Below are 17,248 nucleotides of genomic sequence, written 5' to 3' on the forward strand. Positions count from 1 at the left end.
TCTACAATTGATGTATTGAGCACTACTTTAACAGTGGTATTTCTATATCGCTCTACAATTGATGTATTGAGCACTATTTTAACAGTGATATTTCTATATCACTCTACAATTGATGTATTGAGCACTATCTTAACAGTGGTATTTCTATATCGCTCTACAATTGATGTATTGAGCACTATTTTAACAGTGGTATTTCTATATCGCTCTACAATTGATGTATTGAGCACTATTTTAACAGTGGTATTTCTATAGCGCTCTACAATTGATATATTGAACACTATTTTAACAGTGGTATTTCTATATCGCTCTACAATTGATGTATAGAGCACTATTTTAACAGTGGTATTTCTATATTGCTATACAATTGATGTATTGAGCACTATTCTAACAGGTAAAATATTTGTTACTGTATTTATTGTATTGAGATGTAAACTATATCAGTTTGTATGTGTATTATATTATATTGTAAAATGATGTAATATGTGTATATTGTCTATGATATATAATATTGATTATCTGTTGCTATGTAAACAACAAGACCATCTGATAGAGGAACAGTGTTAGGTATTCCTGTAGTAATGAGCGTTAAGGAAGGGTACATATAATGCCCCTCGTTATTGCATCTGTATGCCATACCAAAATATCCAGCATTTCTCATGGGAAAAACAGTATATGTTTTGTCATTGAATCGTAGGTATAGCGTATATAGTAAATTAATACATTCTGTTTTAGAAGTGTTGTACAATTGAAGAAATAGTTATACTAATCAAAGAATACCCTTGTCTTCTTCCTGTTAATCTATATCTCCAATGATAGACAAATGACTGTTTGTTAGTATGTAATACCTTTTGTTTTCTGAGTTTTATAATATTGTGTATAATTAAATTCTAAGACAGCTCACCTGTATAATGTATATGTAAGTAATAATTGATTAAGCATGTATATATATGGGTATTTTGAGATGGAAGTAGGCATATATCTCAGTTTTGTTCTGATGTCGCTGTGGAATTGCAAACCCGTATAGCTTGTTCATTATGCGTTATTCAAATATCGCAAATAATACAGAGAGACCCCCACCCCTTCATTTCCCTAATTAATTTCTAGCTTCTTAGAAAATTCTAGATGTTGTAGTAAGACACCGTACTCCATGTGAGGTAGTAGTAAGAGTGGGCGTGGCAATGTAACCTGTAGATTTAGTTTCTGTATTTATAAATATAAATATCTTAATAGAATCCTACCTCTTGCCGAGTTTCTGTCTTTCTATAGACTTTCGATCTACCAGCCAGTGCCAACTCTATCTGCTTCTGCTTTTCTTTAAAATCCATGGTAACGTCATAGAAAACTTATTCCAAACACACAAACATAATAACATTTCACATGTAAACAATGGACTAGTGGCGACTCCCCCGCACTCGGACACTTGCTGGACATGAAACTCACGTGCAGTCTTCTATAGCCAGTAGGTTAACAGTGTTGACTGAATTAATTACGACTAGTATGATCGAGTACTGTTATTATTGTAGTCTGGTGTCTTGAGTATTTATTGTTAACATGTTAATAGTATTGACAGAAGAACTGAAGACATAGGACTAGTAGAGCGAGTAGTATTGTAGTAGTAGTCTAGATTAATGGGTATTTATTGTTAGTGACTGTTTATTGGTATGTGTAGTGATGGATAAAATGATAAATAAATGATAAGCTAACGACTGACTGAACAAATTATATAACTAACTGTAATCCAGGTATATATACAGACAATGTTGATGAACTGTTGTAAATTAGTATAAAATGTCATTATCTCGATATTTGTTGGAATATTTAACTCTTTTAATTGAATTTCACTCTGTAAAAACTTTGATTAAAGGGACATGCGCCATTTTTTTGATCAATCATACCTTAGTCTCATAAACGGGACTTTTGCTTTGGCTAATCCAATCAGTTATAGTGTTAACAGCTCATCGTCGAAATTTGAGCCTTCAAATCCATGTGTATCCAAAATTATCTGTGTTTGAAAGTTAAAAAGTGGAGTCGTCTTTTCTTGAGACTCTGCCATAAACAGAGAAGATATCTATAGAAATAAGAAAATAAATTTCTTGTTTGAGATATTTTTGAAGGAATTATGTGATTTTCGTATATTTCTGGTAGGCCTACTTCTGATGACTATTTACATATATTTAAGACCCAAATCAACCTCACAAAATGGCACATCTGTCCTCTTTAACTGTATATTTGTAAATCTTTAAATGCAGAAAATCTTAAGCCCAGCTAATACAGCGACATTTAAACATATAAACCCTTTGTATCTTTGCATGTGATTTGCAGATTTTACTTTTTACTTATATAATGTTAGTAAATGTGCATCTAGTCTAGGTGCAAATTTACTGCACATTGTGAGTATATGTGTATTTTTTGCTAGCCCAAGAGCAAATTTGTTTGTATGGACCACTCAAACAACTCCTTAGGTTTTCTCCCAATTCTCCAACCTTTGGACCACCCACTTTAATGGGGAAACGTTTAAAATTTATATATTTCTTATCATTTGTAGATAATCGATATCGAAAATTCCTCAAATAAATGTTTCGCTAATTTCAAAATATATTACCAATGATAAAATATACATTATTCTCGGCTCAATTTCACTTTAACGACATGCAACGTCAATTAACATTTGACCACGTGATGTTTTTATCCAATCACTTGACAGCTTTATAGATTTGAATGTTGTTTATTGCCTTGAATGCTGTGATGTCATCAAGAGTCAAAATCAAGGTCACGTGAAACCAACAACAAACTCGGAACGTAGACAGAAAACCCGATAATTCGTGCAATTTACGTCGAAATCTTCAACAATGATTGGCAATAATTCACTTCGTTCAGCAGCCGAGATTTCGGTGAATTATTAAACTGTTATCAAAAATAATTTCACTGTGAAATCTCAGACGTACGAGATAAAAATTGGCCGTTTAATTCCTGGCGGGAAAAACTGACGTCTGCTACACTGATTTCTGTCAGATACAATACAACGTTAGTAAATAACCATCCAATCAACGACGTTTATCAGATTGAGTGCGAAACTGGAATTTAATAGTCGTTTGTCTCTAAATTCACGTCTGCTGTGACGGAAGTAATCAAGTCAGAAGAAATAAAACAGTCCCGCAGTAATTTGAAACAAGACGACGTCATTGGTTAAAATGGATAGGCAGTAAATTTGTAATGATTAGTAACAATTTGTAGTAAAATTTATAGAAATCTCGTTACATGTAAATCAAGTAGAATAGTTCAGGATGTCTGGACTGGTTGTCAGAAACATTCATTATTCTGATCAACTGAATTGACACAATTTTTAAGCATTTTGTTTTTACTATACAGTATATGCATCTGTTCGTTTTGGATCCAATTTTTTTTTTATTTTTGTTGTACAATGTGGAATCTATTCGTCCTATTTTACATTTTAGCATGTTTATTCTAACTATATACATCTAGTTGTCTTGAGTACCCGGAACATTTGAGATTTTCCATAGCATTTGATCAACAGCACAACTATAGCCTCTATCATTCAGTCTCACTTTGTCGACGCGAAATATCCTCGTCGATCGCGTGTCCGAGACTAACGCTCAATCGGAAGTTATATATTGCGAGAATTGGCTTTTGGATTAGAAAATATAACTATTGAATTGAGGTTCTTTACTCCGAACATCTTCATCATTTCCAGACATTTCAAGCTATTACGAACCGCGTCTTATACCTTGACTTCGTTGGCTCTTTTGTGGTATCACGGAATAAGCGATTTGATTGGATAGCGAATACAGCCAATTAGAGCCCTTGACATACAGAATGTAAACATTATGACGTATAGTTATAACTGGTTGCAATCAGTAGCGTACAATCAAATGAAATTGCTCCAGCTACTTACTTTCGTGATACAAGAACGCTAACTATTAGTCAAGGTATTAAACGCAGTTAGTAATAGCTTGATATTGTGGAGATAACGTTGTTTCCGACATCTAGAATAATATTTTAATAATTGATAAGTTTTGGGAGAAAAACAACATCCCGGAGAAGTTTAAGTTTCCTAAATTAATTAACGTTTCAACATCATCCTCTAAAAACAACAGAACTCTCTGTCCAAGTGTAAAATTCCCTTCTTTCTGACGGTTTCGTTTCCAGAGCACACTCTCTGTCTGTAATCAACCGTTAAATTTGTGTAAAATTTGTAAAACTGCAAGTAACCTAATTGATATAAATAATTACGACACTTGGTTTCATCTTATTTAAAGTGGTGGTGTGGACCAATATGTTGGAATGTTAAACCATGGTCTTAGCAATTGGAAATAATGTTAATTGTGAATATCATGTCCTAAATGCCTGCTACAAATTGGACAAATGAAAACAACGCCTAGCAGTATGCAAAGAGGGAAAATTTGTCAGGACAGAGTCATGAGCCTTCACTCTTTGATGTCCAAATGCGGAGGGATCTTTAATCCTCATACAATGAACCTTTCGATTTGATAATGAAACTGTTCTTACCAAACAAATCTATACACTAAACAGTTATCAACAGTGACAGTAGAACCCATGCATGACAATTAGAATTTCAACAAAATAACCTGGTTCGGTTGTCATTTTACTTCACTGATAAAAATACTGAAGAATCATTTCTGTAATTTGACCGTTATTTTATTATACCAATTGGTGAAATCTCGCGAGACTTCAATCATTTTTCATAATCTGATAATGTCCTGAGATTATTTCCCAGAATTCCCTGGTGCATTAGTTTGGTTTGAACTGACAGATTCGAAAATAAATCATTTGCTAAAGGCCTACAAATAGTATTTGACAGTACTAAATTAATTAACATGGAATTTTTATCCTGATACCCACGTTAGCTTCTCGTCTGTTACCTTTGTGGACCTATTTATTGAGAAAACCTAAAATTTCAGGTGAACTTGGTTTCTTTAGTTATCCTCATCTTTGTAACATTCTCCCGGTTTGCTAATTTACTTATTTATTTATCTATTCATTTACATTGTCTGTATTTTGGTACATTGTATTAGGTGACGGATTAACATTAGCCTCGGCTTGTTTCCAAAACCCTATTTATACTCTGTAAAACTTATAGACATTAAATATTGTTTAAACAAATCATCCCGGTAACCCATTCTCGGCGTAATGTCATTTTATCAAAATACAGATCTGGAAGTTTCGTGATTAGTTCTTTGTGTAAGTTACCACTCTTGTCATCCATGATCTATCGCAATTCTTTTTTAAATCAAGTTCTGTGGAATTTTGACCCAAAGACTTCCAAATCTGAAAATGTTGGGTTTTTTTTTAATTTGATTGTTGTGTTTCTACAATTATCGTGAATAAATGATGTTTCTGACAACCAATCCTGGTCAGTTGTGTCTATTGTAAGTGTGTTTATTACGGATTGACTGGAGATTATAAACTGTATTTAGTCGAACATGTTTGAGTAATTTAGCTAATATACAGAACGTGCCGAGTTTTACAATCAGCTAATCATTGGTAATATTTACTGACTTGAGATACGAGACTAACACAAGTCAATTTCTTTGATCACTGCTGATACCAATGAAATAAAATGAAATGAATGGAGTTTTATATCCTACTTTTCTGTTCAAATTTTGGGCTAGTGAAAGCGGGCAACGCCATGCAGTGTGTGCAATGACGAAAATTTTGCTTGGACAGCAGCATTAACTTGTTCTTTTTCGATTTCCTGAAGTCGAGGAGTCTTTAACAAGCACAGCATGTAGAACACAGGGCCTCGGTTTATTGTCCCATCCGAACTACTTTATCAGCTCCTCCGACCTGCATCACTGACAAGAGAGAAACCGGGTTGAAAAATCCAAAGGTATTATCTCGGCGTATGCCGGTATTGAACTTTGGACCTTCTTGTTTTTCCACTTAAGGTCACAATTTTGGTATATGGTATATGGTATATGGTATATGGTATATGGTATATGGTGTCGAGAGTTAGAATCCGTCAATAAAGAAATTCAGCCTTCTATCTATTTATTTAGCAAACTCTTTACTTAGTAAACACGACGCTTAATTAGATTAATTCTTCATCAAGGATAATAGATTTTCAATAATTAACTCAAATTTGAAATAAAATTCGATATGACAATATTTTGTGACAAGTTATTTTAAGTCATGATGATTGACAGACCAGGCACGAGAGTAATAGAATCAAATCATTTAAAAACCTGGTAGTTACTGACTCAGAACGTGAAATAAAGAACTAATAATGTTTGAGTGACAGACATAGTGTAGATTAGCTAAAAACAAATAACCAGACAATTTCTATAATATTGAGGGGAGCCGCAGTGGCAGTGGCTCACAGAGAGCGAGGATGCCTCGACATGTGATGGCTAATGCCACTGAAGAGCAATATGCCTCTAATTATGGACTGCAAGGCGTTGTAAATCTTCATTGGCCCAATAAAGAGTAGGACAATATGACGTAATATATATTATTTTGAACAAGTAATTGGACAAATAATATAGGCCAATTAATAATTCAAGAAGCACAAACAGGTTAATCAGGCCACCAATTGACATTTCATTCCGTTGGTCATGCTTGTAGACATTCTGTTCGCCTAAATATAACCAGATAAACAAGACAGTCAGAAACTTCCCCTGTTAAATTCAGTTTTGGTTTTGTTTCAAGTTTCACTACATCTTACAAAATGTCTTCCTCTTTTAAACTTGATCGTATTTATGTCACGTGACCCAACCCAAACCCTGTCAGGAAATTAAACAAGGCTTTTCCATTTCCTTAAATTGGATAAACCAAGTCAAGTTGCGTCTTATCTTTGGACTTAGATCATAAGCTATTACAGTTATTAAACAAACTTAGAGAAGTTAATCAAGTTGGTTTGAAATCAGAGTACATACTTGTTTCTCTGTCATATTGATAATAGTTTATCAGACAAAAATAGCCGATAATTGATTCTAGTTTTCTAAAATCTCTGTTACATTGGTGTTTTGATACAAAAAAAAAACCTCCATGTTGTCGAATTCTTGCTTTGCTCCTACGCATACAACCCTATATTGGTAAGTTAACTTCTGATTCCAAAACTTGTTGTCCTAATAAGGATTGTGTTTATGAAACATGCGTCGGTTGCATGGATGAGAATCGAGGGTTCGAACTGTAAAATATCCTCATTGATTTACTTCTCGCTTCTTTACTAAGAGTTCGCTGGCTTTGCTCAAATATAAAAGTCATCCTCAATTTTCTAAACTAACTGTCCTGTTGGTATTGTGAACGACGTCCCCTTTGATAAAACGTTATATAGGCCTGAAATAAGTTCTGCTAGTTGATCAGTGGACGAAATAGTGGTGTCATTCTTTAAAACATCTCATTTCCAAACATTGATCGGACGGCCACGAGAATTTAACGTGAAGTCAAAAAGTCGATGGTAAGTAAATGTTAAAAGTAGGAGTAAGAGATGTAAGTTCGATTGTTCCCAGTTGAATTGACTTTCTTCCAGTAAATTTAGATTGCTAGCTTATAATTTAACTTGTATAGAAATAGCTAGAAGATTTACTATTTGTCTTTGAATTGATCGCAGGCTAAAACCAACCATCGATGGGGTGGATAATCGACCAAATTCAGTCCTAATATCTTCGCTTTTCATCCGAAATATAATCTACGGCATTCAATACAGATTTCTGAAGAGCTCTTCAGTTTCTTCTGGAAAAGAAAACACAAAAAGTATCGATCACGTGTCGATGGGGACCTTTTTCTATCTTCATTACTGAAGAGTCAAATCAATGTGATTAAAACGGAAAGATGAAAAGTTGTAGATTTTCTATTTGAAATGGATTTCAATAGCTCTATGTAAATTCTCACTTTCGATTCGTTTCACCCTTACAAATTACACCCTCGTGTCTAATGCACTCTGGACAAAAGATTTTAGGTTGTGTTCGACCCACACATTGACGTGAAAAACGTGTCCAATCGTTCTGATGTACTAAAGTTTCTGTTGCTGAAGATCTTTTAATGTTTGTACATCGAAAAGAATTTAAAACCTGATGTGGACTTGATCAAAGGCTTGTTAATGTACGAATTTCGACATATATTAGTTATCTTATCTCCCGATTAGGTAACCAATATCGATAAAGGTTAAGTCCAAGCGAACTAGACGTCCACTCCTCCGATCTACATCATTGACATATGTAAACCATGTATCTCCCAGCCTGGTATATACACAGCTTTATGGACAACAACCACTTGGTTGCAACGTTTTCTCGCTGCATACGTCTGGACAACAACCACTAAATGAACACAATGAGAAAAGCATTTCGAAATATTGCACAAACCGTTTTGACGTGTTTCTGACTGAAGACAACACAAGAAGTGTGTCGAAACGTTGCATAAAAAGTTAATCATTGTTTAAAAGTCAGTGTTATATACCAGTGCGTTATTTTGGTTTAAGAATGTAAAGTCCAGTGTGTTATTATGATTCCAGAATTCAGATAAAATATGTAAATGGTGTTATCTTATCATTAAATATGTCTGCTACCGATTTTATACCAATATTATCATCTATTGAACTTACACTGTAAGAATTATCAGTCAAATATACATCAATATTATAAAACAAGGTGATGTCTGGTGTTTCCACCAACACAGGGCCTACTACATTACTGATATATAACTCAGAGTTAGGTGATGTCCATCTTCACAATGTCAAGCTATTATCAGCTCCACCTTATACCTTGACTGCAATATCCACCTTTCTTGTATCACGGAAGGTTGTAAATGCAGCGATTTGGTTGGATTGTACAATCCAATCAAATCGATGCTTTCACTGATACAAGAAAGGTTGCTATTGTAGTCAAGATACAAGACGAAGTTTTTAATATCTTGAAATTGAAACCGTGGGTGTTTAGATAAGCTTAAAAATAGTACAACATTGTATGACCCTTTAGAATTCAATCTGCCTTTTCAACGGATAATTCTAACAGTGTAGTACGTTTAAGTTTCGCCACAATTTGAATAAATTAAAAACGTCTAACGACCACAATCAGTGATTCAACACTGTCACGATATATTCCTCTTATAGTTTCTAACAGAAAGGGAATAATTTTATCAAAGACAGAATTGCTAACTATATATTATCTCAGGCGACGATCGAAGATTTCATTAATGAATTTTCTTTCAAAAAGTTTAAGATCAAAAGATCTTAAGGTGACGCAAAAAATATGGTCAGCTTTAATGCAACAAATATACATGTCTTTAATTTTCTTCGGAGCCGCGGTGGCTCAGTGAGTTTGACGCTTGCTCGCTAACCTGAAGGTCCAGGGTTCAATCCCGGCATAGGTCGAGATAATACCTTCGGATTTTTCAACCCGGTTTCCCCCTGTCAGCGATGCAGGTAAGAGGGGCTGATATGGAAAAAGCGTCTAGTTGTTCAGATGGGACAATAAACCGAGGCGCCGTGTGCTACAGGCTGTGCTCGTTAAAGATTCCTCGACAGTTAGAAATCGAAAAGAGCAGGCTAATGCACCTGTCCTGGCAAAATTTCCCCCATTGCACACTGAATGGCGTTGCCCGTCTTCATTAGTATTGTCCACATCAGTAGGTGTTTATGTTGGGGCTTCAGATATTTTGAATTAAATGAATTCATTGTCTACATATGAAGATGTGATGCCTTAAAATTTTGGGCGGAAGTCATCATCCCAGAGGAATTCATATCTACCTCAACTTCCTTCTTCTCTATACCTGTTTGAGCTAATGAAGACGGGCAACCAGTGGCTCAACTACTACCATAGGGACAGCTCCCGTCTATAAAGGGGTAGGAGGGGGAGGGGGTCCTGATAAATGAAATGAAGGAGAGCATAAGTTAAAAGAAAAATCCCGAGGAGAGGGACCCCAACCGGATATAGTCTTCTGGCCTCCACTCATCTAGTTGAGTCAATGTACTGTGGGTAACGCTATGTAAGATGTAAGAAGGACATTTTGCCATGACAGTGGGCGGCATTAGCCTACTCGTTTTCGATTTCCGACTGTCAAAGCATGTTTTTTTAATGGAATATGTTATGTCAATCAGATTTAACTTTCAAATAAGGGTCTGTAATTTAATCTTCTTTTTTTTTATCAAGTTTTATGTTTGTGCTGAAATTTCCGACTTATTAGCTTGAAGCGGAAAAAATGTGGCGAATTTTCTAAAGTCAACATATTGACAGTAATTTGAAACTGATCTTATAACTTGAAATTGAAGAAAATTGATGCATTAAGCTTTAAATTGTCTTTAATCACAGGAAAAGTCTGTAAAATCCAAATCAATGGTGAAGATTATTTTATTGAATTTAAACTAAGGTTATCTAAATCTATAACAAAACACAAGACAATATTATGGAATATAACACACTTCTTTAATAAGGTTGGGCACATAACGTTTCAACACAATATACACGTGTCATCATCAGATGTAATGGCAAGAGAATAAATCTATTATAACAGTTATCAAGACAATAGACAAATCTCGAGTTACACGTCTTTAAAATAGTACCACATGTCACTTTACGATTTGATTAAAAGAGATAGAATTATGGGGATTTTAGGTTGTAACATTGCGGTTGAGTAATGTTGCGAAAGCACAGGCCACAGGCATGCAGGCTTGACCTCTAGTGAGAGAGTATTGTTTGTGCAGTTAGTTTGAATAATATAATATATTTTGAATTACCCCCAAATGTAATTGGGTTTATGATATTCGAGATAGTGACGACATAACATGGTCAAGTTGTATTTGAATAAATCGGAATGGTTCAAAAAGAAATTATACGAATTCGGAGAAGAATAGTGGGATGTAAAACTCCATTTCATTTCATTGTTACGTAGTAGTAACGACATTTTAGAATTAGTGACGTAATAGATCTTTAAAAGAAAAAATAAACAGGCAAAGAAACATCTCTATCCAAGACAGCTGAAAAACAAAACCTAACAGCTGCTAAAATGTTACTTTGTCTCAAAGACAATTGATTAAAGAAAAAGTTTGATCTGTCCGGAAATAAACTAATTAGATTTCAATATAGTGAAAGTCGTAGCTAATACAAATTTCAATCTTTAAACTATTATACCTGACATACAAACCTATACAGATACAGATGTAGCCGACATGTTTCATTTTCGTTTTTTATATTTGTAGGTGACTCCACTTCGAGTACTAGATTACTAAAATGTTCAGACAATCAAATGCTTCCACCAATAAAAGCTTTATCAATAACTGTAAACAGCGTTTATGATTGGTTGAAACTGTGGTGTCATCACCAACTGAACATGATTTTAATGAAAATTTCTCAGAACATGGATTATGGAGTGTAATAACCTTCAGAAAAACGCAAAACGAAGCATCTAGATCAGCGTTTCGGCGGAAATATAGGCCTATCACTCTGAAAAGACCAGGGTTACAAGTTATAGTGACTGAAAGTCAGTCCGACACAACACATGACACTTTTAATAGTCCACGGAATTTCTGACTGGTTCACACAACCTCCCCGTCTCCAATATATCTAAACAGACAGATAGATAACAATATGGCCAGCAGCTGAAATGGAAAATAATTTATAATCCATTCGCCAACTCTCGTAAAACTGAATCGGAATAAGTTTCAAAGCACAAGCTGAACTCCTTGTGGATCATTTGAACACCATCCAGCAACTACTCTCGGCAATTTCCACAAGCTCACTTGCTCTTTAGTTCGTTTCCAAAAACCTTATTGTGTTTAAGCTCCGTGATTTGGCAGATGTCACAGGGCATGCTGATTCTACGGAACACCCGATGCCACTCTGCAACTAATCTCTTTCCGAAATTTAACCAAGCTAATCAGTTTATCTGGAATACTCATTACCATCAAGCGGACAAGACTAATTGATAGATTACAATACTTACAGTAAAGGCTAAAGCTGTAACACCAATAATTGCTATCAGAACAGAATTAAACTTTAAAATATTTTTAATTTTATCAAAACAACCCTGAAATGACACCGATTTTCCTAGAATTAGGCCTACATCGTATGTAAAACTTTGAGCTGCCACAATAGCATTACCCAAATCCTCACAAGCCGTTCTCTTCTTTTGGGTTTGTTGGGTAAGTTGGATTGTTCTGATGTATTTCTTCCCCGTAGAAAGTTGCCATAAAGAGGTAAGGGCGTGGGGGACGTTAGAGATATGCACAGAGTTCTATTATATTGTTGTACAAGTATAATATTAACACTTCTTTACTTACATCAGTATACAGCGCCATATTTAATACCATATCAGAATTTACTGGTGGTCCGAGACTAGGTGGACCGTTCATCTCCATGTCACCCTGGCATTTGGGGTCCTCTCCTGCTGGGTCACAACAACTCTCGGGTACATACGGACTACCTAAATATAAACGGTACATGATAGCAGTGAATATTTGCGGAGCGGGGCTCGGATTTACAGTGAGCTGAGCTTATGGCTGCTCAGTGTAGAAAATTGTATCATTTCTGGCGAAATAAAACTACCATGCACTGCACGGAAGTCAAAGAGCAAATGGCTTTCTTTTACTTATAAGTCTACTGTATATTGAGGAACAGGGGTCAAAATAAAATGCCCTGCCTACCTGGTTGAAACTGTTCATACCATCGAGTATGATAATGTTTATAAAAAGCCCAGGAATCTGTCGAGTTGATATTTCCACTTACTCCACAACACATTATCTACAAATTAGAAACTTAGAAAACTTACAGAGTTTTAAAAAGAATGCCGTTAGGAAAGTAAAAAAAAACGTGCAGATATAAGAGGAACATTCTGCCCTGTCAATAATTGTGAAACGGGGTTTTATGCTCATTCTTCTGAAACTAATGGTTTGAATGTACACAAATATATTTTATCAGATTAATTGAAAGCAAAATTTTGGGAGTTTGATAGCCACCCTCCGAGAGGACCCAGAGAAATAACTGACTTCACCCACAATTTTGTGGTAGATTTTTTGGCCAGGTTTATTTGACTTTTTTTTTTTAAATTGCATAGGATGTCTATTCCAATCGAGATCGATACCTCAGCTTTTTAATTTTGATCCTATCTGTTTGAAGCGTTCTGGACAATGTTTTCTCGACTTTACATGTCTTGTGTTTTATAGCGAAATTCGTCTAATAACATGTAGAACGTACCTTTAACTGGAGTCTATCCCAAGCCTCGGTGAAGAAATTATTTTCTCTGATATCTAAATTCACGCCATATTTATAAATTATTCTGGTCTCTAACTCGACTTGGAGCTGGTCTGTTATCTGAAATATCAAATTGTCGAGTAATCATCCTCTTTGATGGCTGATCAATCCTCAATCCTCTTGTCGTACCTCTTGGTAATGCTTCAGGTAGAAATGGCGTGGAAGATTTATTTCATGGTAGCTTTAACGTCATGGTAGCTTTAATTTCACGGTAACTTTATTAAAATCAAGGTAGCGTTAACGTCATGGTAGCTTTAATATCATGGTAGCTTTAATACCATGGTAGCTTTAATTTCTTTAATATCATGGTAGCTTTAATATCATGGTAGCTTTAATATCATGGTAGCTTTAATATTATGGTAGCTTTAATATCATGGTAGCTTTAATATCTTTAATATCATGGTAGCTTTAATATCATGGTAGCTTTAATATCATGGTAGCTTTAATATTATGGTAGCTTTAATATCTTTAATATCATGGTAGCTTTAATATCATGGTAGCTTTAATATCATGGTAGCTTTAATATCTTTAATATCATGGTAGCTTTAATATCATGGTAGCTTTAATATCTTTACTATCATGGTAGCTTTAATATCATGGTAGCTTTAATATCATGGTAGCTTTAATATCATGGTAGCTTTAATATCATGGTAGCTTTAATATCATGGTAGCTTTAATGTCATGGTAGCTTTAATATCATGGTAGCTTTAATATCATGGTAGCTTTAATATCATGGTAGCTTTAATATCATGGTAGCTTTAATATCATGGTAGCTTTAATATCATGGTAGCTTTAACGTCATGGTAGCTTTAATATCATGGTAGCTTTAATATCATGGTAGCTTTAATATCATGGTAGCTTTAACGTCATGGTAGCTTTAATATCATGGTAGTTTTAATATCATGGTAGCTTTAACGTCATGGTAGCTTTAACGTCATGGTAGCTTGAATATCATGGTAGCTTTAATATCATGGTAGCTTTAATATCATGGTAGCTTTAATGTCATGGTAGCTTTAATATCATGGTAGCTTTAACGTCATGGTAGCTTTAATATCTTTAATATCACGGTAGCTTTAATGTCATGGTAGCTTTAATATCATGGTAGCTTTAATGTCATGGTAGCTATAATATCACGGTAGCTTTAATATCACGGTAGCTATAATATCACGGTAGCTTTAATATCATGGTAGCTATAATATCACGGTAGCTTTAATATCACGGTAGCTTTAATATCACGGTAGCTATAATATCACGGTAGCTTTAATATCACGGTAGCTATAATTTTACGGTAGCTTTAATGTCATGGTAGCTATAATATCACGATAGCTTTAATATCACGGTAACTTTAATATCACGGTAGCTTTAACGTCACGGTAGCTTTAACGTCACGGTAGCTATAATATCACGGTAGCTATAATATCACGGTAGCTTTAACGTCACCGTAGCTTTAACGTCACTGTAGCTTTAACGTCACTGTAGCTTTAACGTCACGATATCTATAATATCACGGTAGCTATAATATCACGGTAGCTATAATATCACGGTAGCTATAATATCACGGTAGCTTTAACGTCACGGTAGCTAAAATATCACGGTAGCTTTAACGTCACGATATCTATAATATCACGGTAGCTATAATATCACGGTAGCTATAATATCACGGTAGCTATAATATCACGGTAGCTAAAATATCACGGTAGCTTGAACGTTACGGTAGCTTTAACGTCACGGTAGCTATAATATCACGGTAGCTTTAACATCACGGTAGCTTTGACATCACGGTAGCTTTAACGTCACGGTAGCTATAACGTCACGGTAGCTTTAACGTCACGGTAGCTATAATATCACGATAGCTTTAACATCACGGTAGCTTTAACGTCACGGTAGCTACAACATCATGGTAGCTTTAATATCACGGTAGCTTTAACGTCACGGTAGCTATAATATCACGGTAGCTTTAACGTCACGGTAGCTTTAACGTCATGGTAGCTATAATATCACGGTAGCTATAATATCACGGTAGCTTTAACGTCACGGTAGCTATAATATCACGATAGCTTTAACATCACGGTAGCTTTAACGTCATGGTAGCTATAATATCATGGTAGCTTTAATATCATGGTAGCTTTAACGTCACGGTAGCTATAATATCACAGTAGCTTTAACGTCACGGTAGCTATAATATCACGATAGCTTTAACATCACGGTAGCTTTAACGTCACGGTAGCTATAATATCATGGTAGCTTTAATATCATGGTAGCTTTAACGTCACGGTAGCTATAATATCACAGTAGCTTTAACGTCACGGTAGCTATAATATCACGGTAGCTTTAACGTCACGGTAGCTATAATATCACGGTAGCTTTAACGTCACGGTAGCTATAATATCACAGTAGCTTTAACGTCACGGTAGCTAAAATATCATGGTAGTTTTAACACCACGGTAGCTTTAACGTCACGGTAGCTATAATATCATGGTAGCTTTCACGTCACGGTAGCTATAATATCACGGTAGCTCTAACGTCACGGTAGCTATAATATCACGGTAGCTCTAACGTCACGGTAGCTATAATATCACGGTAGCTCTAACGTCACGGTAGCTCTAACGTCACGGTAGCTATAATATTTGATTGTAGCTCTAAGGTCATGGTAGCTTTAATATCCTGGAAGCATGAATATCATTGTATGTGTTTAATAGTATTAATAAATCGGAGAGAAAGGTAAATTTACCTGATCTTTAAAGATGAAACCGACGACAGCTGCAGCTATAAAAACTGTCAACAACAAACTTAAAATAAATATATACTGAAACAGAAATCAACAGTGACCACATTTAACGCCATCTTCGCAATATCAGTGCGAACTTTGTCTTATACCTTGACTAGCCACTATTCTTCTATCAAAGAAGTTTGTAAATGTAGCGATTTGATTGGATTGTACCCTAGTGAATACAGTCAATCAGAGCCCTCGAAAAAAAGCCTGAAAGTATTCTTCTTTAAGGGGGCTAAATCTAGGACGCTCTCAAAATGTGAACTTTCCCAAATTATCTAGCACACTGTAATAGTATGACCATGGTAGCTTTAATGTCATACTCACACAACACAGAAACGTTCTATTTTCTTGTATCGTTCCGCACCAACCGCAGAACGATATGACAATAATCAAGCCTCCGCCAGCAATTAGTACGTAGGAACCAGCTTCATAAAGATCTGTACCAACGATTGCTGCAACTTCTCGGGATCCAAATTGAGAAAGCAGGGTGTAGAGACCTACTACCAGAACAGCACACCCTATCAGCTGAAATCAAAACCAAATAATATAAACCGAATAAAAAAACGGCACTTTAACTTTCGAAAGCAACAAAAAATGCCTTTAGAAACTGGTCTTCTCGATGATATACTATTTCGGCGGCTTTGATTTTATTCGTTGGGATTCGATAAGGCCAAAGGACTTTTAAATTAAAGACAGTACTGATGTAAGGGAGATAACTATAGATTATTGGAATATAATGCTACAGACAACAAAGTTATAATACCCTTCATGATACACAGTAAAGTGTAATGAATTACAATTATACACCTTACTTTTCCGTTCCAATGTCGAATATAAGATATTAGACTTAAGATTTGATTTTTAAGTAATACTGAAAATAATTGACAGTTTCCAGAGACAATAGCGGACCGGTACGTGGCCCAACTTACCAGAGTTAGTATGTTGAACACCAGCAGTAGATACTTTAAGCATTTACCACAGGACGGTGCAGGCATTTTGATATAACTGTAACATCAAATGAAAAGGAGTTTAAGCTTCAATGCCATGTGTCTTAGAGGAGAGGCAGGCTCTTTCAGATAATAAGCTGATGAAATCAAATAAACTGGCAAACTGTGCTCCTGTTTTGTACAAAAGGAATTGAGTTTTATATCCGATTCTTTTTATGGTCAATTAAATGCATATTGAGAAGAAATTGCTAATATAAATAGAAGATCTACCTTACCTTTTACAGTCCTCTGAAATGATGTAATAA

General features: G+C 35.2%; 1 protein-coding gene across 1 annotated transcript; it reads right to left on the bottom strand.

Moving 5' to 3' along the window:
* Positions 1–11,509: 11,509 nt before the first annotated feature.
* LOTGIDRAFT_157853 (hypothetical protein) lies at positions 11,510–16,991 on the bottom strand (the record flags this gene model as incomplete). Its single annotated transcript, XM_009050448.1, has 8 exons — positions 11,510–11,572; positions 11,917–12,000; positions 12,254–12,396; positions 12,617–12,713; positions 13,167–13,283; positions 15,955–16,029; positions 16,321–16,521; positions 16,926–16,991. 8 exons carry the CDS (start codon positions 16,989–16,991, stop codon positions 11,510–11,512), a joined length of 846 nt encoding a protein of 281 aa, XP_009048696.1.
* Positions 16,992–17,248: the final 257 nt, after the last annotated feature.

Source organism: Lottia gigantea (assembly GCF_000327385.1).
Source record: "Lottia gigantea unplaced genomic scaffold LOTGIsca_15, whole genome shotgun sequence".
In the NCBI taxonomy this organism is placed as follows: Eukaryota; Metazoa; Mollusca; class Gastropoda; family Lottiidae; genus Lottia; species Lottia gigantea.